Genomic DNA, 23,770 nt, shown 5'->3' with positions numbered 1-23,770 from the left:
AATTCTGGTTTTTTTTTTTTGCTATATGATTATATATATGCTCATTCAATTGATAGTATGCCCCATAATTATCAACAGTATAAATATAAACTATCAAGTGTGTAAAAAAAACCCACTTTATTTTCAAATAACAATATATGTTCTATAAAAATGTACTACTTTTAATTCGCATCATCTCGACTTGTCAAATATTCAACTGCCTGTCGTGGAGTTTTAATCTCATCGGCTTCCTTGTCGGGAATCTCAACAGAGAATTCCTCCTCAATGGACATTACGACCTCAACAGCATCGAGTGAGTCGAGGTTTAGATCATTAATGAAGTGTGAATCAAGAGATACCTATAATAAATAGAAAGGAAAAAAAAATCAATAAAATTCTGAAGGATTTAATAATTTCAAATAATTCAGTTTTGTTTTTCACAAAATGCAACAAAACAGTAACAATTGTTCAAACAAAATATACCTTGGATTTATCAATTTTATCGAATTTCGCCAACACATCTAAAACACGCCTTTCGATCTCTTCGCGGGGAAGGGAAGAGCTATAAAGACGAGAAAGAATTACAGGAGAAAGGTGGGTAGTAGGGCGAAAGATTGCTTGGCGGAAAAGAGAATGACCAGCGGGGCGGAGAGTCGAGAAGCGATTCATTTTACTTATTTAATGGGTACGATTATTGTATTTATAAAAAATCGAAATTGACTTAGAGGCCAGGGGTTATCGTCGTCACTCGATTCTATAATGGAGGCTTGTGAATTTTGCTAAGCCAACAGCTTAATTTTCTTTTCTGAGTGTAGAGGGAAAATTGGAGCATTAAGCATAAAAACCATAGTCACTCACAGATAAAGGCTTGCTTATCACTTGAAATATATTAAGGTGTAGATATACTTCATCTATTGGAACTGGTGTCCATACTAAAACATGAAAAAAAACAATGATATATTTACTCTTCATTATCTCAATTCAATTAACAAAAACTAGTGATTTGGCATTTATTGAGCAAACTCTGTCTAACCTTAGTTGAGATTTACAAAGATTCTAATAGATAGAATAAGAAAGAAAGCAACACTCTATGCATTCTCATTATTAAAATCAGTCATATTTATCGATTTATTTAAATTTATTGCGATGAATATTTTCATTTTCACTGACAAATAAAATTTCCAATAGTTCCGAAATTGGTTTGCCTTGTCAGACATGATTTTCCTCACACTTTGAATAATATTTCAAACAATATCCTCTTTATTTCTTAGAGGCTCGGATCTCTTTCTGTTCCTATTTTGTTTCACAGGATAGAACGATTCTTTAACTAGTCATCAAAAGCTAAGATTAATTATTAAAATACATCCTTGGGCCACTTGCCTTATCATTTCTCCCTAATTCTGTTTCTACCCATGCGCATCGCAATCATCACGGAGAATTTTCTTCCGAAAATTGATGGAGTAACGCACACTTTAGTGCGTCTCCTTGAGCATCTACAGTATGAAGGGCACCAGACTATACTTCTTGGACCTAGAAGTGGAATGACAACCTACGCTGGGGCACAAATCCTTGGCACATGGGGAATCCCTCTCATTGGGTTTTATGATGAGCTCAAACTCAATTTTTTCCGACCTCTCTTCCTTAAACAGTTGCTCGAATTTAAACCTGATGTGATTCATCTTGTGGATCCCATATGGCTGGGCGCGCAGATGACGTACATTATAGAATGGTTCTTACCAGATGTACCTGTCATCTCTTCGTACCATACGAATATAGGTCTATATTTGCCGCTTTTTGGGTTCGGATTTATGACAAATAGTACGTGGAAATTGAGTAGACATCTGCACAGTAAATGCGCCTGGACATACTGCCCATCACAGTCGACTGCAAACATGCTAGCGGCTCGTGGTTTCAGAAACCTGAGGATATGGACACGGGGCGTAGATACCCGCTTATTCTCACCGGAGCAGCGATGCGAAGTAGTTAGGAGCGAGCTTCTTGGTCCAGGTTCAGAAAACAAAACTCTTCTTCTCTATGTGGGCCGTATATCTCATGAAAAGAATTTAAATCTTCTTACTGCTGCCTATCGCTCTATGGATCATACACAAGTTCATTTAGTCGTGGTTGGGCATGGGCCTGCACGAAAAGAAGTTGAAAATGCACTAGATACCTATCCCGTTACCTTCACTGGTCAACTAGATCGTACTGCCCTTTCCTCTATATTCGCCTCAGCAGATATATTTGTCTTTCCTTCGCGTACGGAAACTTTTGGTCAAGTAGTTCTAGAGGCAATGGCAAGCGGGCTACCAGTTGTTGGAGTACGTGCAGAGGGTGTTTGCGACCTCGTTCAACATGAGAGAACTGGACTGCTTTTGGATGTAGAAAATATGTCCTGGGAAGAGCAGGTTAATGGATATAGAGGCTTATTAGAACAATTGATGACAATGGATCCCGAGAGGCGGCGGAACATGTCCGAAGAGGCACTGGCAAAGGCGCAAAAGTTTACTTGGCGTAAGGCGATGGAAACGCTGGTGCGAGGGTACAGAGAAGTGTGCCAAATTAAAAAGTTGAAGAATATGTCGATCGATGACGAGGATATGGATGAAGATTTATTTGAAGATGGAAGTGTGAGCGGTGATTCACCAGACTCTTCAGAGTCCAACTCTCCAGTTTTTCCACGGTCTTTAACGTTTGCACACTGTAATTAAATTTTACTTTTTTTTGTATTTTAGGTATATAGTTAGTATTCTTTTTTTCACAATTATATTCTAGTTCTGCTCTTACATATTTTACATTTATATTTCCTTGTTTCTGTTTGAACATAATATATTAGATTCCTTCCTTACAATTGATAGTCACAATAGACGAACAAAATTTCGACGCGTGAATTATTTTCTCGACAAGTTGCTGCATATTCTGCTTAAATAATGATAACATTGTCCACAGCACTCTTTTTACTTCATGCCACCATTATTACCGTAGTGTCTGGGTTTATCAATCGCCATGTGCCTGAGCCTTATATGGTTACTATTTATCAATAGAGGCTTTTCAACCCTTTCCTAAATTCTTTATAATTAGGATGAGATTTTTCACATTCCTCAGGCTCAACAATACTGCTGGGGCGCTTTTAACACATGGCATCCAAAGATAACCACACTCCCTGGATTGTATGCTCACATCTTGCGATGTAATTTCGACAAAGTTTAAACTATATTATACTGTTGTATACAGGTATCTGTTTACTGCCCCTCTTGGTCTTCTATCTCCTAAGCTCTGCACTACGGCCAATCTGAGAGCTATTAATGGAATCTTTGGCATTCTTCTCTATCCACTTTTTCTCTGTGTTTTGAAAAAAGTCCAACCAAGAATTAACGGGCATGAGTGGACAGCATTTGGGCTAGCTTTATTCCCAGTGCTTTGGTTCTTCAACTTCTTGTATTATACAGACGTGGGATCTGCTCTGTTCGTGATTGGGGCCTATTTTTGGTCTTTAGAGAGGCGATATTGGTTAAGTGCTCTGGTAAGTTATCTTGTTATTTCGATTAATAATACGCCTACATAAAAACGTGAAATCTAAATGTTTGAAAGATATATCGAGCAATAAGACTAACGTGTGCACTTTATGATCTAGTTCTCAGCTATTTCTGTGCTTTTTCGCCAAACAAATATCATCTGGGTCTCTTTTATTCTAGGCACGACTACTGCACGGATTCTTGCGGATCGCCATATCATCCGCGAAAGCCCAGCATCTAGCGTGCGCAACCTTGGAAATGCCGTTGCTGCGACATTTGATTTTGTTTCTGGTGCCATTCAAGAGTGCTTCAATCTTATTGGGACGCTCTATCCTTACCTTTTTGTGTTGGCGGGGTTCTTCGCATTTTTGCATTGGAATCAAGGCATTGTATTAGGCGATCGGGACCATCACGTGGCGACGGCGCATTTCCCACTTGTTTATTATTATGTGTCATTTGCGGCCGGAATTGCTTCCCCCGCTCTATTTCAATTTGCACATGTTGCACATTTTCTCAAAGCAACTACTGGCAATCCTGTCCGACAGATAACTACTCTCTCGGTCCTCTTTTTAGTGCTATACACAATTCGTTACAACACGATCGAACACGACTTCCTTCTGAGTGACAATCGCCACTTTTCGTTCTATGTGTGGAAGGATATATACGGCAGTCATATTCTGACGCGCTATCTTCTCGCCCCAGCATATCTCTTGGCAATTCACTGGTGTTGGACGAGGCTTGCAGAACTCCAAACATTTATCTGGTGTCTTGGATACTGGGTCGCAGTAGGGTTGATGCTCGTTCCCACTCCTCTATTCGATTTTAGATACTTTATCCTTCCATATGTATTCATGCGGTTACATGTGCGCAACCCAACATCTGGTTGGAGATTGTGGCTTGAATTGATTATGGAGACTATAGTTAATGCGACTGTGGGCTATATTTTTGTTTATCAGGGATTTGAATGGCCCCAAGAACCGGGTATAGTGCAACGGTTTATGTGGTAGAGCAGGACGGTCGTGTATACTTTACTTTACCCTATTTCAATCTAGTTCCTCTCGTGTACTAAAATAAAATTTTTACCAATACAATATCATCATTTTTATTATCACAGATTTACACCAGAGCATTAATTAGATATTAAGAGTCCACGCGGTTCTTCGCAGCAGAATCGCCTACGAGACATCACTATTAGCCCAATCCAACCAAGATGCAGAAATACAAGTATGGCAGAGGTCCTTCGACTTCGTCTAGTAACATCATAAAAAAATACATACACACATATAAATAAATATAGTCTATAAAATATGTCAAATATCTACTTACGTTAACAGGTCAAGAGCCGCCATTCCTAGAACTGGATATAAAACTTCCATTGATGGTAAATAGGGGTGGCATGGGGCAACACAGGTAAGCACCTTAAGCATCATAAAAGCCATCTTGATAATGCGTTGTAAAATCTCGGGCTCCTGGTCGATGCGTGTCCAAAAGCCTCGAGTATTGGGTGGGGGTGGTAATTGGGGATTAATTACAGGCACCGATTGGTGCGACGACCACTTCTTTTCTTGTCTGTGTATCTGGTCATCAGCATCACTTGCATTGTGTTTTCGCTTGCGCATACCGGGGTCGTCAGCCACATCCCCTTCGATTTCTTTTGTTTTTGCGCTCTCAAACCTTTCACTCTCTACCTGTGGAGAGCCTACAATTGATATGCCAGTGCCTGATGCCAAGCTTGCGCTAGAGGCTATCTTCGAAATATGAGCTCCATCTTCGTCAACTTCTCGCTCGATTTCGTTTCGCGAAATTGGGCTTAATTTTATTCCAAACCCGTCCTTTTGCATATCTTTTGTCATAATATTTGGCAACTCAAATGGCGACAGATGCAAATCTGCATTTCCTAGCATACCCAATATCTCATCACACGAGGGTCTAGCAGAGGGATCACGACGGAGGAGGGCTAAAATAAGGTGTTTGAACAAAGGAGGGATTTCTTCAACCGAATTTTCCGTTGTGTTTATATTGGCACCATTGCGCTGCATATCGGGGAAATTCGGTACACTAAAAAGCGAGAAGGATAGAACGTTTAGTCCTATGAAAAGAAAAGCCCCAAACAAATTATACTTGCCTATTGAATCCCAAGATCTCCTCTTTTAATAAATCCACATCAGCCACTTGTTGGTAAGGCAACTGAGAATAACATAAATAGTATAGCAGCATTCCAAGGCTCCACATATCTGCCTTAGGCGAGTAATCCTTTAAATAACGACCATTTTCATCTACCGTTATGAGCTCGGGCGCCATGAACTCAAGCGTGCCCGTGGCTCCAGTCCGATCTCGCTCTTCAGATGCTTCCAATACTTCACATTCGCCAAAATCGGAGAGCAGCACTCGGGGAAGGCGGTTTTCTCGTGTTGTGTTAGTTTCATAGCTGAGAAGTAGGTTAGGGGGTTTTAAATCGCGATGTACAATTCCGTGATGATGGAGGTGCCGTAAACCATTCACAATATCAAGGAAGAAAGCCCATATTTCTTCAAGAGGAAGATAACGTTTACGAACAGTAAGGGTTGGTTGCTGGCGGAGAATGCGTTGACGTTTTGCGTGAAGAGCTCTTTCGCGTTGTGTCATATGAGAAAAATCTTGCTCTTGCGAGTTTGATGTTGGCTCGACTACCTCGATATATTCTTCTAGGTTACCACCATTAGCACATTCCTAAACCAGCGTTTAATTTCTATTAAATTGCTGCCAATCCAAGTGTAGAGAATATAAAATAGACTACCATAAGTATAAATAAACAGGGTATCATTGGTCCTATATAGAATAGTTTAGTTTGACCAATATTTTGTACCAGAAAGATAAAGGTCACTCTCACCAAAAGGTGTCAAACGGTGCTCTTCCAACCATGCATGTTTATAGTCAATGATGTTGGGATGATGTAGCCGCTCCAACAAATGGACCTCCTTAAGCATTCGTGTCAACCACACGTGATTATCTCCCACTGCAACTTTTTTGATGGCATATTCGCCTAAGTACACATTGTCGAGGATGTGTTGGCAGAGAAAGACAGAGCCACGTAAGCCACGACCAAGTTTACGCTCTTCGACAAAAAAACGCTCGTAATAGCCTTGGTTAAAAGCGCTATTGGAGAGGTGAGACGATTCCACCGAATGCGGAGAGACATTATCAGATATAGAGGTACACATAGACTCTCGAGCTGTGGATGGGTATGAGGTGGAATGTAAAGCAGGTTTTGAGGATGTGTTTTCAGAGGAGATGGATGACGATGGTCTAAAAATTATCAATTAAAAAAAATTTTTTATGGAATACCTGCGGGACTCATGATTACCTTGGACAATCTGCAAGTAGCCTAAAATAATTTGCGTCCATATACGACGGGTTTGCATTCTATTTTTTGTGTGTGATATATTAGATGAATCCCTTTGATACGCTGAATGTACGAAAGCATACTTGTTCAGTTAGAAAAGGTCTTCGGCAGAGCATGCACACGTTAGAATACGCTGTAATACTCTATAGAATAGGTTAGTCAACCAACCCATCCAGATAAAAAACAAGTTAACTCCGCACTTTATATTGGCGCGGGACGCGTCTAATGGCAATCTCTCTATTTTGAGGATGATAAAGCACAATTTGTCCGCTCAAGTCATGCCTCCTATAGATTTGAAACATATTTCACTATCTGTCTTCGTAGTTCACTCAATAGAATACCCACAATATAATTCTCCATTCATTATATTGTACTAATTCTCCTCCTTTTTCTTCCATCCTTGAATCCATTGATCTGCTTCTGAGTCTATTTCGAGCTACGTATTGTCGCCAGGAATTAGGTAAAGGAGCATAAGGAAGAATAATTGGCTGTTTTCTGCGGGGAAGATATCCTGGTGGTGGCATCGAATTGTCAGAAGTGGAAGCTTCAGTTCTGGAGTTTAAAGGTGAGAGGGCAAGGACATCGGGAGCAGAAGAAAGCCTCGGTCGCTGATTTTCCGATTCGTGAAAATTTGAAGTTATAAGAGCCGTATGATTGCTCTCTTTTTCTGACATTGTGTGCTTATGATGCATCACAATATGCGCTGTCCATAATTAATGAGAAATGATCGCACCAAGGTGGCGGGTTTCCACACGGTTTTTTTGACTTAGAAGCAGTCACATGTTTCAGATAACACTAAGGCTGAAATTTAGTAAAGCACAGAGGAATACTGACCCTGCTCACAATACATGGTATAAATATGCACTGAACGTTGAAATAAGGTTACCTGCAACTATCAGCAATATTTCATGTAAGAATACCCACAATTCAAGTGTCTACTATTTGAACAAGGCCATATTATGAAGACTTAAATTGTTGTCTAGGAGATTTAACGATTGCCTCTAGCTAATTAATCAATACAAATGTCTGAAAATATAATGTGTTCATATTATATTTATCGATAAAACAAAAGCATCCAACTTGCTTCCTTCTGTTAATAGTGTCGCTATCACTCGACAGGTAAAGCTCCAATCAGCTCTTAATCGTATATGCATCTACATATGGAATATGATCATTGTATTAATGCGAATAGTAATCAATTCCTTCTTGTAATTTAACAACTCTCTTGTATATATACCTATATGACCCTTAAAACCATTTTTTGGTTGTAAACTTTTCATAATGCTATGCTTTTAATAGCGTTAGACTCTAGGAAAGTCAACGATTGATCTCTACAAGTTCTAGCAGTCGGAATCTTCAAAAGACATTTTACTGCAGTAGAAATGCCTCCTGGTACCTAGATGTCGTACCTGAGGAAGGTAAAATGAAATGAATTAAACAGTATGTCACGCTTTCTTTCATCATCCTCTTGATCATGTGTTTTCAGCAGAGACAGCAAGGAAGAGAGGAGATGTAGTAATGCCATAAACAGCCGGGTTGATCATTTCCAAATTATTCGAATTGACTTTTCGGGAAATTCATCGGCCCAATCGACATTGGACCCTCTTTCCATTCATGCTCAATGCGCGTCTGTCTTAATTCTAATTTACTCTACGAGTAGAAAAGATAGGAATTTATTATAATCGACAACAGAAGCTTACCTCTCGTTCTTCTTTTCTTAATTTTTTTTTTCTCTTCTTCTCAACCCCCACCCGTTTCCACTGATATCTTAGCCTGCAGTTTGCTACTATCAAACAGTTGATCCATTGTAAACTGATTCCGCATCTCATTGTCATGCTGCTCTTTTCATCTTGGAGCATTGCGAGTTTCTTTGCGCTTTTATTCTTTCATTGTATAATAGTATATGCACAAAGGCTTTCAAACAATTATGTCAAACATGTTGACCTGTTTATAGGAACTGGCCCTGGAGGGTAATTATCTTGAATATCGTTGGCTATTCATTAAATAGGTAGGTAGCTATAACTTTTTTCTTTTCCTTTGGTTTATAAAAGGCACGTGTTCCCAGGCCCCAGTTTACCCTGGGGTATGGTCAAACCAGGTCCTGACATGGATAGTCCTGAGCCGCAGGTAAAATATCAAAACATTTCTACATTGTTGCCATTCAACTAATCATTGACTTTCAGGCTGGATATTATCTTACTGGAAACGTAACTGGATTCAGTCAGCTACATACTGACGGGGTAATTATTCAAAATTTTCAGTCCATTAAAAGGTACTAACTATCATATATCTTATTTTGTTTGATTGATTCATTAGACCGGTGGGGTATGTAATTGTGATGCTACGTGTCTCAATTTTATTCAATAATATTAATTACGGACTGTCTCGTTTGCTATGCTCAGGGTGGATCATATGGCAATGTGAAGCAAGTTTTCACTTAGATAATTGTCTGTTTGTTCCATATTCTAACTCGGTCTTTTATTTTTATATGTAGTTTTATGCCTGTCACTGGGGAAAACTGGTCATTTAGAAACTATGCAAGTGCACGAATAAATGGCTCAGATAGTATGTGTATACTTTCTTGATATCTCTTTGCTTACTATAACGTTCTATCACTATTAGCTGCTTCGCCTGGATACTTTTCCATCGAACTTGAGCGGTACAACCTCCGTGTAGAACTTACAACCGCCGCTCGCGCTGCCCTACATCGCTATACCATAATTGGAACAGCTGCTCCAATGACTGTTATCCTCGATATGGGACACGATCTTATGAGCAGTTACCAGGGTGGATTTGTGAGAGTAATTGATGATCATACATTAGAAGGCGTTGGCCTCTATCGTGGGTCATTCAATCATGAGGCACTGTTTAAAGTATATTTCCACGCTGAGTTTGATCAAAGGTCAACGAAGTTTGGGGGATGGCGAAATGAAACTAGAATTGAGGGTGCAACTGAAGTGAGAGGGGATAAATTTGGTGAGTATAGGGCTTTTTTCGAAAATTTCCTCTCAGATTTAATCTGACCAAATTTATCCATTAACTGCAAGCTCCCGTTGGTGCGTATTTCACCTTTCCTCACAATATTAAGACCGTCCAAGCGCGTATCGGTATATCGTTCCTCTCAACTGAAAAAGCAAGGCAAAACATGAATGATCAGATTATGGGCATTCCAAGATTCAACTTCGAGAGCGTACGACAAAGGGCAGAGCAAGAATGGAACAATGCCCTCAGTAGGATTCGCATCGAAGGCGCGTCAAACGATCAAATGAAGCTGTTTTACTCTTCGTTATATCGCACAATGCTAATGCCTGTCAACAGGACTGGAGAAAATCCAAACTGGCAGAGCCCAGAGCCGTATTATGACGATTTCTATTGTGTAAGTGACACCTTTTATCACGATTTTACAATTGATATTCCAGTAACAGTGGCAATATACGCTTTAGATATGGGATACGTTCCGATGCTCCCATGCCCTCTATACTCTTATTCAGCCAGATGCACAGGCTGAGATGATGCGCTCGCTCATAGACATGTCGCGGCATTACGGAGGTTGGCTGCCCGATTGTCATATGGGCAATAAGCCTGGCCTAATCCAAGGAGGTTCCAATGGAGACATATTACTCGCAGATTCTATAATAAAAAACCTTGGTCGAGGTATCTCATTGGAGGACGCGTACCGTGCAATGCTCAGAGATGCAGATGAAGAAAGCCCTGACTATGAATTGTTAGGCAGAGGGTCGGTAGAGTTTTACAAAACTCTCGGATACATCCCAAGAGACAACGAATTTGCTGAAGTGGTGAAGCATCACGCAACTGCATCGCGAACAGTCGAATATGCTTATAATGATTTCGCCATCGCTATGACAGCAAAGCATCTTGGAAAGACGGAAGACTATAAACGATTCAGAAAAAGAGGAGATAATTGGCAACAATTGTGGGATGCAAGCTTAAGTGATAGTGGATTCACAGGTTTCATTCAGCCACGTTTCCAGGTAAACTTAATACATCTTCAATGTGAAAAAGAAGAGTGCTCAATATTCCGATTAGAATGGAAGCTTTTCTTTCTTTCACCCTCAGTATTGCGGACCCACGATGAATCATGATAGTTGTTATTACGCATTTCCTGCCGAGTTTTTCGAAGCGTCAAGTTGGGCATACTCATTTTACGCTCCACAAGATGTAGCGAAACTTATCGAACTAATGCAAGGACCGGAAACATTTGTGCGGAGAATCGATAAATTTTTGTCAGCAGGTTTCTATGATGTGGTAAGTTGTTTCCAGATAAAAGCTGTGGCAATGAAATCATTTGACCCGCTGCAATTTTGAATTTAGGGAAATGAGCCAGTGTTCATGATTCCGTATCTCTATATATGGGCCGGACGACACGATCTAACAGTGGATCGCTTGCGTGAAATTGTAGCAAAATACTTCACGACTTCGAAATATGGTCTCCCAGGGAATGATGATGCTGGGGTACATTTAATCTGCTTCAAGGCTATTCTATTATATCCAATTATTGATGTCTATTTTAATTTTCCAGGCAATGGGAGCTTGGGTTAATTGGGCTATGATAGGCGTTTATCCTGTTACAGGGCAGGATTTCTATCTTCTTGCATCGCCTTATTTCTCGACCACAACCATTAATCTCGGCGGCGGGCACACTTTCACAATTAAAGCACACGATTTTTCACCCAACAATAGATATGTTCAGCGTGCTGTACTCAATGGGAAACCATTAACAGGAGCTTGGTTTAGACACAAAGATATGCTGCCGGAAGGGGAAAGTATTCCCATGCAGCGACTAATGGGAGGCGTTGGAGGACTACTGGAACTGTGGATGGGAAAGAATCCAAGTGATTTTGGAAAGGCAAACCCACCTCCTTCAGCATCAACCGAGAAAGCATGAGTTTTCTTCTAGTTTTTCATATTTCCAGCTGCATTATTATCAATCGGACGCTATATCCATTGTCCGGGAGCAAGCAGAAACTAATTTAGCATTCATAGCTTAGCCGTATGTACTAAGTGTGTAATATCTTGTCTCACTCCTCAATAAAATAGCATTGCTTTTCCTTGCAATTATATAGTAATTAGGTAATTTGGAAAATGGCGAATCACAGCAAGCAAAATATTGATTCTATTGCTAACTGAGTAAATATACCTTACAGGGTATATTAGTTCCCTAGTTGTCAAAAGAAAAGACATTAAGGAATATTTGAAGGTTGAATATTACTCTTCCCAGCCAAAAACCACAGAAATTTCAACATGGTGGAAAAAGTTGATTCTGAAAGTAACTGGGGTGAATGGAAGATTCCATAAAGTTTAGAGAAAGAGCTAGAGCACGTTGGAGTGAACATACATTTATTATAATAAGAGGAGAATGAGAAAGATGGATATCAATAACATTGGAGGGCAGGAGTGTTTATATACCAATAAACAAGTCACTTCAATTAGTTAAAAATAGAGTAGTCACAGAGTAATTCTGAATTCTTTCTGCTACAAGCAGAGAGTAGCACTTAAGTGGCCAATATACCTTACTATCTTCAAAGTTATATTCTTACTTGACCTATACAGGGTCACAATGACACACTCTACGCGCATATCTCGCGACACCTCCTCCTCTTCTACCGTCTTCTCCTCCCATGCAGAAGACGAGTTCACTACAATTGCTCAACTCACTTTTTTCGAGCGTGTACGCGACCTCATTCCGCACAAGCACACGTACAATGAATTCCTTAAGCTTATAAACCTCTTCAATCAAGGACTTGTTGATCCGCCTTCGCTTATTCATCGCGCCGAGTATTTTATTGGTGCGGATCGGGATCTTTTTGCGTTGTTTCGAAGATTGTTAGGGGAAGAAGAAGAAAGCGGAATAAAAGAAAAGCTTAATGAAAGCTATAGACAATTGCCTGCTAATGTGAGTCTTAAGTCTTGACTCATTTCATCTCTTCTTGCTCATTTTTTCTTTTCATCATTATCTTGTGGTTTAGCTTCGTCACCCAAAATGCAGCGGCCAAGATGAGTTATGTAATTCAGTACTTAATACTGAGTGGATGTGCCACCCTTCGCATAATACTCTTGAAGCCGGCTTCAAGACTCATCACAAAAATTCTCACGAAGAAATACTTCTACGCACAGAAGATGAAATGTAAGTTTCTAGTTCACTCCTCGCGTTAACACTTTAATAAAACTTTGCTATATCAGGTACGAAGTAGACCGAACATTACTATGGTATAAACAAGCTATCAATGGATTAGAAGCAATACGGCAAGAACTCTTGTCAATCTCACTTGATACTTTGGCCGAAGAGGAGCTACTCAAACACTGGGGCGATATTCGGGCCATCTATTTTCGCTATATAAAAAAGCCAAGTTCTGAAGAAATATTTTCGCCGAGGCCACCATCTGATTCACTTATGGGTTTGCCAAAAATTATTGAGGATCTTCACAATAAGCTGGAGACGTTAACACGTTATAAAGTATATAACTCCAAAACTTCCTTAAATATGTCATTTATTCATACGGTCATGTTTTGTAGGAATCCAATCTTATTAATTGGCGTAACGCATTCGCAAAAAATTATCTCAAAGCTCTAGACCATAAATCCACGACGTTCAAAAATGAAGAAAAGCGTATGTTAAATCCACGTTCTCTTATTACAGAGATTGAAGCAAGGCGACAGGAAGCGCAAGCACATGGACACGATGGTGTGCATGTATGGGTTAAATTTGAGGAGTACGAAGTTTATACCAGAGTAATTAAGTTATTGGCGAGTGGATGGGAAGAGCCGGGAATCACACCAGAAGATAAAGACAAATACGAAAGATTTTTGAGGGAATTTTTATCTCAATTGCTGCAATGTGAAGACAATTGTCAAAATAACGGCTCAAAAAGAGGACAACCTGCGCGACAAGGAACAATATATTTCTTTTCCGGAGATGTATTTTATTGCTTTTTGCGACTTTTAGAGATAGTCTATTCGCGATTATTACTTATTAAAAGATATTCAACGGAAATTGCAACTCGACCGTCAGAGGAGCGTGTAGATTTGTCGGCGTTGGATCGTGATTTATTCCCTGGTAAAATCTAACCTAAGTTCAACTGTGATATCTTTTTTGTTTTCTTTATCTCATCCCATCTATTACATTATTTTAGAAGCACCTGCGAGCCCTTCATCAGATTACTATTATGAGCAATTTCTTCGGGTGCTCCAGATGCTACTTGCTAGTAAGATTGATCAATTGCGGTTTGAAGAATACATTCGTGGAATGTTTGGAATCCAGGGCTACATCGTATTCACGATGGAGAAATTGATAAGGACTTTATGGAAGCAGGTAAACATATACTTTATGAATTACAATTGTAAGTCAATGTAATTAATTGCCCATTAGTTTCAAGCTGTCGTTAGCAACTCAAAAATGTATGATCTAGAGCGTCTATTTCACTACAATCGTAAACTAGCGAGGTTTGATAGTCAAAAACTGACTGCGTATCGTTTTGAAGTACAAGCAATATTAATGAATGAAAACACATATATGATAAAATCAGTATGCGAACATTAATTTGGATATATGCTTTTCTTTATGACGTATATTAATTATTTGCATTTACTGTAGTCTCAACCCTTTATCCTATCCATACAGCTCCTAGGGAGAGCTGATAGTCCATTGTCTTCGAGGGAGGAATTTGCACGCTATCTAGAAAATTACGCGGTGTGCGAAACGACCGAGCCGGCACTAGCAGGCATTAAGCCACCATTTTTAATACGAAACATTCTGGGATCTAGCTATGCAAAATCTTCCGGGTCATCACCTCCAGCATCCTTGGGTGAACTTGAACTAAACGATAGCATGATTAATCAATATATAGAAAATGTTACTCTCGATCGAAGTAAGAAAAGAAGAGTGGATGAAAGAAGCGCTAAAGTCAATAAGAACCTAAGAAGCGAAGAATTAAAGAGACTGATTTGGCGAGACGGGATGAACATTTCCTTTTCTGAATCCACCTACCGTATTATATTTGATGGAGGAGAGGACATGTTTTTCCGAAAGCGCACAGCTATACCCTCTCCTTACAACCCTTTGTATAGCCTACCGAAAAATCAAATGGAGTCGTGGCGTAAACGTAGACATCAATGGCTATCGCCGCATTCCTAATAACTTCTTATTCCACTCTACTCTGCAATATTAATCCTATACATTGTGTGATATTTTTTCAATGTTTTTCAAACTTTGCTTTGCTTGTGTACCTTTTTTTGGCATTGGAAAATATTTCAAAGCTGCGCCTCATTACGTTTCGAAAAACTAATTTTAAGATAAATGTGTGAACACAATGAGGAGATAGATATTGTGTTTGTCTTCAGCTACCTCAGGGATAATAGCGGTTTAGAGAAGTTACCAAGGGAGTAATAAAGATTGTACTAATCGATATGGAGGACATTACGAGAGATTCTCGTGAATCCCCATACATCGGTGCGCATAGAGACCGAATGATGGATTCATCGGTATCACAGTCCCAATTAATGCATCACTCCCAATTTACATCACAGCTGCCAAACCGCTCCCAATACTGGACAAGCCAATGTATGTCCTATTTCCCATAAAATAGTCATAAATTTTTGAATTCATATAGTCAATTTTTTACATTTGTTTAAATAGCTAATTCGCATTTTTCGTCCGTGGTGGCAAGTAACCAAATACCTTCGCAGAACATTCAATCAAGCTTTGGCCAGTCCTCATACAGTTCTAATAATTCGCATCCAAACACTGAAAATGTTCGACAGTCGATAGAAAGACAGGCATATCGCGCACCGCCAATCATAACGCGAGAACATGTTTTAGCATCTAATCGCAACGTACCTACACGCACACATAAAAGAAGTAGAGATTTTTAACGCTGAATTCTATAGCTAATATTGACCTTTTAACTCATATTTTTATACTCCTTTTTCGTGGAATAGTTCCTTCAAATAGTAGTCAATCCTCCACGCAAACTTACAGAACTGGTCAATTCAGCGATTTTGATGGGGTTTACCATACCCCTCCGCTAAAAGCGCCTCATTCACAGGGCGTATTTCGTGAACGCTCTCCTCCCGGACGAGCTCAATTTTTGTCTTATGATCGAGGTACAGATCTCATAAATCCTAAAACCAATGCCTGTATACTAATATTAAACTTTCATTTCTCATTCTTCACTCTATTATTTGTAATTCCAGCAAGCACACTCTCTACTCAAGGAACTACGATTTCTTCTCGAGCCTCTTTTGAAACATTAAATAGTATGAATCGATCTGGACGTGTTTATGGAGAGCGTACACATTCACTATCTTCGACCTCCTACGAGATGAATGATCGCACATTAACAATTTCCCGCTTACGTGCTCCTGTGGTCTATCCTGCTCTGCTCTCACGCGTAGCAACGGCATTTCGGCAGAGAATTTCTCTCAATACAAGACTCAAAAATTCTCTAGAATATAAGGACTGTTTTGATGGACGAGAAGCAGTGGTATATGTCTATATTTATATTTATATGTTTGAAGAGTCTAATACTAATATCCATTTATATTGTTAAGGATCTTCTTGCCTATATTATTCGTACGACCGACCGTAATCTTGCATTACTAGTTGGCCGTGCACTAGACTCTCAAAAATTTTTTCATGATGTTACTTATGACCATCGCCTGCGTGATAGTGTTAATGAGCTTTACAAATTTAAAGATCGGGCCCCTACTTTAACTGTGCCCGAAAGAGAACTGCTCTCTCAAGTAGAGGAAGAAAGAGAAGAGGAGGAAGAAGGTGATTTACCTAACGGAGTGTTCACATTACTAACTGATTGTTATTCACCCACCTGCTCGCGAGACAAATTGTGCTATAGTATTGTATGTCCACGGAGGTTGGAACAGGTAGATATTTTAATTAGTTCAGGACACCATTTCATCTTTTTTTTTTTCTAATGTTGTGTATCATAGCAGGCTCGGCTTAATCAAAACATAGATGGGAATTTAATTCGGTCTGCTAGTCGTGGATCTAATAACGATTCGACTCAGGTAAATTTAATCCCACCACCCTAGTCCAGATATCTGTTTATATTCAAGAGTGTATTCTCTTTTTAGGACCAGCGTCTTTGGATTCATTCCGTCCCCAGAGAAATTGCAGATTCAGTGTCATCCGAAGAGCGTAAGCGACAAGAGAATATTTTCGAACTGATTTATACCGAGAAAGATTTTGTATCTGACCTGGAATATGTACGTGAGGTAAGCACTTGCTTTATGCAGTATATAAATATATATAGTTAAATATCATTACGAAATATTCTAAATCCTGCCTAGTTTTGGATTAAACCGCTCCGAGTAAGCGCCGTGGTTCCGGAAGAGCGTCGCGAGCTGTTTATTCGCGAAGTCTTCTTCAATATCCTCGAGGTACACGCAATTAATTCTCGGATGTGCGATGCAATGCAGAAACGACAGAATGCATATGCTATTGTCGATCAAATAGGAGATATTCTTCTCGACCACGTTGTAAATTTTGAGCCCTTTGTTCGCTATGGAGCACATCAGGTCATTGGTAAATTCGTGTTTGAAAGAGAAAAAAATGGAAATCCGCAGTTTGCCTTTTTCGTCCAAGAGGTTGAAAGGCTTCCTGAGTCGCGGAAGCTTGAGTTGAATGGCTATCTGACAAAGCCAACCACTCGACTGGCACGGTATAATTTGTTATTGGATCAAATTTTGAAGCACACGCCTGAAGGTCACCCGGATCGCACGAATATTCCCAAGGCTATGAATATCATTAGAGAGTTTTTAAAGAGAGTCAATGTTGAAACTGGGAGAGTAGAAAATCGGTTAACCTTGGATCAATTGCAAGAGCAGATCATTTTCAAGCCCGGAACTGATTATCAGGTGAACTATTGATTTGTTAGCCTCTCTCTTTACTGAGCCGCTAATTTTTGTCACATCTGTTTATCATTTCCAGGATCTTCAGCTGCACGATCCGAATCGTGAAATCATATTTAAAGGTCCACTGAACAAAAAGAGCTCTAATACTGATCAGTCTTCGGATTTGCAAGTGTTCCTCTTTGATCATGTACTACTCTTCACCAAAATTAAGCATGTTCAGAAGTACGAGCAATATAAAGTCTATAAGGCGGTGAGTAAATGGTGTCCCCCCTTGCAATCTGATTCACACTAATTTTTCTATTCCAATTCCGGTACAGCCAATACCTCTTGAACTACTGCAGGTAATATTACCAGATCAGCAAAACTCGCGCCGCCCCAGCTCCATTCTTCCTTCCTATGGTCGCCTTACTCCAGTTGCTGCATCACCTGCGCAAAAATCTGAAACCAAAGCTGGATATCCCATTACCTTTGTATCGCTCGGCAGCAAATTTGGTCCCCCTCTTACCCTTTACGCTTCCACCCATTCCGCGCGTTGCAAATGGGTCGAAAAGATTGAACGTCAGCGCCAGATTATATTTGAAAATACACGAATATTTGAAGTAAAGATTCTATCGGAGCGCTATTTCCCAAGTCATAACAAAATTAATTGTTCAGCAACGTGTGGTATGTTTTTTTATCCGTTTGCTTTTTTAACGATAATAACCTATTCTATTTTTTCTCCTAGAAAACGGTATGAAACTCGTGCTGGGAACAGATCTAGGATTGAGTGTAGGGGTGACTGGAGATATGAAATCCTTCCAACATGTATTGACCTTAGAAAAGGTCTCACAAATTGAGATTTTAGAGGAAACTCGAATCATAATGGTGCTTGCAGGTAATTCTTCAATTTTCCTAGCCCTATTTATCATAGTATCAAAATAGGATGCTAAAGCTCTCGATATTTTTTACAGATAAACAACTCTATACCTATCCGATTGAAGTCCTTGATGCTTTCGACACTAATCCAGCAAATCGACGAGGACGCCGCATTAGTTCTCATGTCTCTTTCTTCAAGTACGGCACATGCCTTAATCGCAACCTTATCTGCGTTGTTAAGTCAAATTCGCTCTCGACAACAATCAAGGCCCTAGAACCCCAATACCAACCCGCCAGCAAGAAGAACAAATCTAGCATAGGGCGCTTATTGCGAAGCGGGCACGAATCTTTACGTTTTTATAAAGAATTTTATATCCCCACGGAATCCACCTCAATCCACTTTCTAAAGTCGAAACTTTGCGTTGGTTGTACTAAGGGCTTCGAGGTCGTAGATCTAGAAACCCTATCTACGCAGGAGCTGCTTGACCCGGACAATGAGTCGCTTGCTTTTGTCCACAAACGAGAAAATGTGCGACCCATTGCATTATATCGAGTACGAAATGGCGAGTTCCTTCTGTGCTATGACGAGTTCGCCTTTTATGTGGATAAAAATGGTCGGCATGTGCGTCATAACTGGATTATCTTCTGGGAGGGTATCCCAACAGCATTTGTGTACCATTATCCTTACGTGCTTGCGTTCGAGACTTCATTTATTGAGGTATGGAACGTTAACACGGGGATACGAGAACAGGTTATTCAGGGATCAAACATCCGATGTCTGAACCCGGAGGCCACGCGTCAGGGCTGTATACACGCAGTAATGGATGATCCAATTGGAGAGTGGCAGATTCTCTTCTCATTAACTTTGTCGGAGAAGGGAGGAATGGAAGTTGGAGTAGCAGATACAGCAGTTGCGGTAGTATCAAATGGCAAAGCGACAATATCCTCTGGACCCGAGAACTGAGAGAATAATCTGCTTGGAGGCTTTGGCTTTTTTCCCTTGTATTTACGTGTATCCGTATATTCACGTGTATCGTAATCCACAATATCTATCATACTTCAAATTTTGGCTAAATGTTAATTTCTCCTCTATTTTATGTGTTGTCATTCATCTATTATTATTTTCTTATATTTTATGTAACCCTTTCGTCATACAACCCTTATCGTTTTTTAGCATCTTGTTTTTTAGCTTCTCTTATAAGTTCCTCCTTGCATAAATTCTTGTCGTTATTTTTTTCGCTAACCTCTGTGCGTTGTGTATGTATGCATAATTGATTGACTATCTTTTTTAGTTATAATGCTTAAGGCTCTACCGTACGGAGGATTGTTTTTTAGATATTTTTACCAGCTATAAAGCTTATTTTACTTGACATTTTCCTGGAGCTTGTATTGACATAGCTTTCAGTCCTTTTTAAGATTAGTATATCAATAATTTTGGGGGAGAGGGGAAGTGGTTTACAAAATAATACTACTCTAGTTCCCAGGATGTAGATATATAGCAGCCATGGCTATAATATATACGGAAAATTCAATATATGAGAATAAAATTAACTATATGCACTTTTAGTGGTTTCTATGTATTTTTCTTCGATATCTATCGCGGTTGATATTTCATAAATAATTAACTAGTATCGTTTTTACATTCCTCGATAGTGGCATGAAATTCTTTCATAAAATGATCCCAGATAATCAGTAGTCACAAATGACTGTGTTTGAATGGCGCAGTTGTTTACATTTCATACGTTTGAATTATAGTTTTGCAGTTAGATACTTGAACTAGTATAATACTTTTTCTAAAAGGATACATAGAAATTTGATAGTGGGAATGGTATTTACGGGGAATCAAAAGGCGCCGTCCAAAAAAGTGACACCGAAAAAGGCTCACAATAAGTCCCCTTCAATGAAAAAGCTAATTCATACTGGCGATGCTGCACGCCCGACGAAGTCACCAGGAAAACCTGATCAAGCATTGTCCTCGAATGAAAAACCCGGAAAGAAGTCAGTGGGCAAAATATCAAAGGCTGAGGAAAATGAACAGATTGGTGCCATCGATCATAAAGCTATAACACACACAAAAACGTTATCAGTCAGCAAAGTATCGGGTGGTCCTTTAAGCCAGTTTCCAGTTATTTTTACCAACGATTCAAGGTACTGTTATAAAATCATTCAACACTAAGCTGTTTTCGTCGAATTTGTTCAATGATGATAACTTCTTTTTTTTAGATACTTCTTTTGCTGCGCATCGACCAGTATAAAAATATATAGCGTTGCCACCGGCGAGCTCGTAAGAACGTTATCTTCGAGTGAGAGTGGACATAGAGATACCATTACATGTACACTTGTGAATCCAACCGATTCGAATCAGGTATGTGTATTTCTTGCTATTACGTAGTCTACTCTCCAAGTCATTTATTTACTGGATCATTTCCCTTCAAATAGCTCTATTCTGCCTCGCTTGATGGTACTGTAAAGCTCTGGGATATCAGCGATTTTTCCCTCCTTAAAACCCACGACATTGGGTCTCCTGTCACACATATGGCGATACATCCTTCGGATCCAGATTTTATCTATGTAGCAACACTAAAAGCATCGAAAAAGCGACAACACCAAATTCAGAAACAAGTTTGTAAGTATTTTGATTCTCCTTTTGAAGGTTTAAATTTATTCTCACCACATTCTTGCCTGCAGCTGGCATCGAAAAGCGAAACACTATTGTCCTTCGCTTCCCACTTTCTTCATCCGCCAACGTTATTCGTCTTCTCAAAACTAAGAAATGCTCGGGTATGTGTTTATCATCTGATGGTGAACACCTTATCGTGGGTGCGTCTCGAAAATTGCACGTTTGTAAAGCTAAAGGAAAAAGCACCGACGTACGAACTTACATCTCCCCTGAGCCGATAACCTGCCTAGCCCTCCATCCAACAGAAGCATGCATTGCAACTGGGGACGAAATAGGAAAAATCACGATGTGGTATTGTTTCTCGGGTGAACAGATTGAATCGCCAGTCACCTCAGTTCTACACTGGCATGCGCACAGAGTTAATAATCTTGCATTTTCGAATGATGGACGGTATCTTCTCTCAGGTGGTGAAGAAGCCGTGCTTGTAATCTGGCAGTTAGAGACGGGCCACCGACAATTCCTCCCTCGCCTCGGGTCTGAAATTAGAACGATCACTATCTCTCCTGATCAACGCTTTTATGCTCTGGGACACATGGACAACTCTGTTCGAATCATAACTTCACTTAATTTGCAAATTAAACAGGCTGTCCAGGGCTTGAAATATGGTACATTTATACTTCCTCTTTATAATTAGGATACACTTTCTATACTGGTAAATCCTCTTTTTTTCATTCTAGCACAAACCAATCATGAAACCAATCCATTTACCACTGGTCTTGTGATGGAACCTCGAAGTCGCAACATAGTCCTTAATGGACTTCCCGGTACCATACAGTTTTACAATGCACGGACGGACAAGCATGTGCTTGAGCTTGAAGTTTCACCTACCAACCGAGTCACGCGTAGTGACAATAAACATATTACTGTAAGTCACGTAGACCATGTTGCCTTCTCACGTTCTGGCGAGTGGATGGCGACCGTTGATTCACGCGATGATGAAAACACAAAACCTGAGTTGTACTTGAAATTCTGGCAATTTGACCCGGATACTCAATCTTATATCTTGAATACTCGAGCGGATTACCCTCACGAAAAGGAAGTGACCCGTGTAGTTTTCCATCCTCATGCCAAAGAGAGCCCAATGTGCGTGACAGTTTCCCGTGATGGTAAATTCAAGGTGTGGCAACTACAGCGGCATTCTACCGAGTCCACGAGCGAGAACGAAATGGAGACCGCATGGACATGTAGATCTACTGGATACTACAGGGATTATGTCCCCACCGACGCGGCATTCTCGAATGACGGATCCATCCTTGCCGTGGCGTATGGACACATGATTACATTATGGGATCCGCTTACCAACATGATCCATAATGTTCTTACCCAGTTACCTTCGTATGAGCCTGTTCAACGACTGGCATTCTGCTCTGGATCCCACTTCTTAGTGGCTTGCACTAACAAGCATTTATACGTGTGGAATCTGTTGACTTGCACAGGTATCATATTTTCTAATTATTGGTTCTGCTCGAAATTCATGTACTAAACCTATTTTTATTGGCAAATAGTTTGGTGGTCATGCAAATTATCTGTTGCTCAACTCTCTATCGACCTTGCCTCACCTCATTTTGTTGTATCTACTCACGCTCCATCAAATCAAACCATTTTCCTTGCCTTCAATCCTGAATCCGCTGTACCCATGCTTGTTCACCGTGTGTATACTTCAACTCGCGCCCTTCTATGTCTTCCACGCTCCAATATCACATCCGATCCTTCACACCAACGGAGTTTGACATTAAATTCTGACATTGTATTCTTGGATGCAAACTGGGATCTCCAAATTTTAGGCAAAGATATTGTCGAAACTAAAGCAGAAGCAGCAGGAAAGGGAGCCACAACCTTTTCTTTGGAGGCGAAGAAACCCACATCCTTCTTCTCAGATATTTTCGGCGCCTCTTCTGCAAGTTCATCCTCCAAGGTCGACGTCGATACTACAGCAGTTGGAAAGCTACCCAATAAAACACAACGGGTATTCAATGCACCGTCGCATATGCTTCCTCCAATTACAATGCTCTTCCAGGCGTATATGGATGAGGTTTTCCAGCGCCCAGCCTCTGATGAGATTGATGGTAACGACGGAGCACAGAAGGAAGAAGAAAGCAAAGAGGAGCAACCTTTGTCTGTATTGTCAGCAATTGTCCCAGCTGTTGCGGAAAACGCAGCGGAAGATTCAGAGCTGGAGGATGCGAATTCGCTTGGAACGTTAAGCGCCTATTTCGGGAAGATGGTTGTCGCAAATAAGAACGTCAATGGAACAAAATGATATACCAGCCTTCCTCTTTCTCCTCTTACTACCCTGCTCTCTACAAAAATGACAATATTTTATTTAAACACTTTTTTTCCTTCTTTTTCCTTTGGCATGTGCCAATCTTTTTGTATAGTGAAATAATAATAATGATCAAAAACCATTTTAAAATGAGTATGCATTGACCACTAAGAGTCCCAATGATTTTATATATAGAATAATGAACTTTGTGG

At 40.0% G+C, this 23,770-nt stretch overlaps 8 protein-coding genes across 8 annotated transcripts; 6 read left to right on the top strand and 2 right to left on the bottom strand.

The window, feature by feature from the left end:
- Nucleotides 1–161: 161 nt before the first annotated feature.
- VTP21DRAFT_5779 (uncharacterized protein) lies at nt 162–648 on the bottom strand (the record flags this gene model as incomplete). Its single annotated transcript, XM_069396337.1, has 2 exons — nt 162–338; nt 463–648. The coding sequence occupies 2 exons, from the start codon at nt 646–648 to the stop codon at nt 162–164; spliced, it is 363 nt and encodes a 120-aa protein (XP_069247860.1).
- A 743-nt stretch (nt 649–1,391) lies between these two features.
- Nucleotides 1,392–2,687, top strand: VTP21DRAFT_5778 (uncharacterized protein; the record flags this gene model as incomplete). The annotated part of the gene is made up of 1 exon (XM_069396336.1): nt 1,392–2,687. The coding sequence occupies one exon, from the start codon at nt 1,392–1,394 to the stop codon at nt 2,685–2,687; it is 1,296 nt and encodes a 431-aa protein (XP_069247859.1).
- Nucleotides 2,688–2,906: 219 nt separating this feature from the next.
- On the top strand, nt 2,907–4,498 carry VTP21DRAFT_5777 (uncharacterized protein; the record flags this gene model as incomplete). Its single annotated transcript, XM_069396335.1, has 4 exons — nt 2,907–3,002; nt 3,058–3,146; nt 3,211–3,499; nt 3,611–4,498. The coding sequence occupies 4 exons, from the start codon at nt 2,907–2,909 to the stop codon at nt 4,496–4,498; spliced, it is 1,362 nt and encodes a 453-aa protein (XP_069247858.1).
- Nucleotides 4,499–4,620: 122 nt separating this feature from the next.
- On the bottom strand, nt 4,621–7,547 carry VTP21DRAFT_5776 (uncharacterized protein; the record flags this gene model as incomplete). The annotated part of the gene is made up of 9 exons (XM_069396334.1): nt 4,621–4,741; nt 4,818–5,549; nt 5,617–6,200; nt 6,268–6,299; nt 6,361–6,776; nt 6,835–6,893; nt 6,957–7,016; nt 7,074–7,158; nt 7,219–7,547. 9 exons carry the CDS (start codon nt 7,545–7,547, stop codon nt 4,621–4,623), a joined length of 2,418 nt encoding a protein of 805 aa, XP_069247857.1.
- Nucleotides 7,548–8,706: 1,159 nt separating this feature from the next.
- VTP21DRAFT_5775 (uncharacterized protein) lies at nt 8,707–11,779 on the top strand (the record flags this gene model as incomplete). The annotated part of the gene is made up of 10 exons (XM_069396333.1): nt 8,707–8,843; nt 8,925–9,000; nt 9,057–9,145; nt 9,368–9,438; nt 9,496–9,849; nt 9,921–10,249; nt 10,317–10,865; nt 10,951–11,139; nt 11,206–11,346; nt 11,414–11,779. 10 exons carry the CDS (start codon nt 8,707–8,709, stop codon nt 11,777–11,779), a joined length of 2,301 nt encoding a protein of 766 aa, XP_069247856.1.
- A 672-nt stretch (nt 11,780–12,451) lies between these two features.
- On the top strand, nt 12,452–15,025 carry VTP21DRAFT_5774 (uncharacterized protein; the record flags this gene model as incomplete). The annotated part of the gene is made up of 7 exons (XM_069396332.1): nt 12,452–12,787; nt 12,861–13,018; nt 13,075–13,348; nt 13,408–13,948; nt 14,025–14,203; nt 14,261–14,416; nt 14,486–15,025. 7 exons carry the CDS (start codon nt 12,452–12,454, stop codon nt 15,023–15,025), a joined length of 2,184 nt encoding a protein of 727 aa, XP_069247855.1.
- Nucleotides 15,026–15,297: 272 nt separating this feature from the next.
- Nucleotides 15,298–19,579, top strand: VTP21DRAFT_5773 (uncharacterized protein; the record flags this gene model as incomplete). The annotated part of the gene is made up of 12 exons (XM_069396331.1): nt 15,298–15,451; nt 15,527–15,748; nt 15,829–15,993; nt 16,084–16,373; nt 16,441–16,770; nt 16,837–16,914; nt 16,981–17,121; nt 17,197–17,763; nt 17,837–18,010; nt 18,078–18,423; nt 18,485–18,634; nt 18,711–19,579. 12 exons carry the CDS (start codon nt 15,298–15,300, stop codon nt 19,577–19,579), a joined length of 3,486 nt encoding a protein of 1,161 aa, XP_069247854.1.
- Nucleotides 19,580–20,440: 861 nt separating this feature from the next.
- VTP21DRAFT_5772 (uncharacterized protein) lies at nt 20,441–23,555 on the top strand (the record flags this gene model as incomplete). The annotated part of the gene is made up of 6 exons (XM_069396330.1): nt 20,441–20,763; nt 20,839–20,980; nt 21,055–21,241; nt 21,304–21,900; nt 21,973–22,731; nt 22,801–23,555. The coding sequence occupies 6 exons, from the start codon at nt 20,441–20,443 to the stop codon at nt 23,553–23,555; spliced, it is 2,763 nt and encodes a 920-aa protein (XP_069247853.1).
- Nucleotides 23,556–23,770: the final 215 nt, after the last annotated feature.

Source organism: Calcarisporiella thermophila (genome assembly GCF_041956535.1).
Source record: "Calcarisporiella thermophila strain CBS 279.70 unplaced genomic scaffold VTP21scaffold_23, whole genome shotgun sequence".
Classification (NCBI taxonomy): domain Eukaryota; kingdom Fungi; phylum Calcarisporiellomycota; class Calcarisporiellomycetes; order Calcarisporiellales; family Calcarisporiellaceae; genus Calcarisporiella; species Calcarisporiella thermophila.
This window is presented reverse-complemented; position numbering and strand designations above follow the sequence as displayed.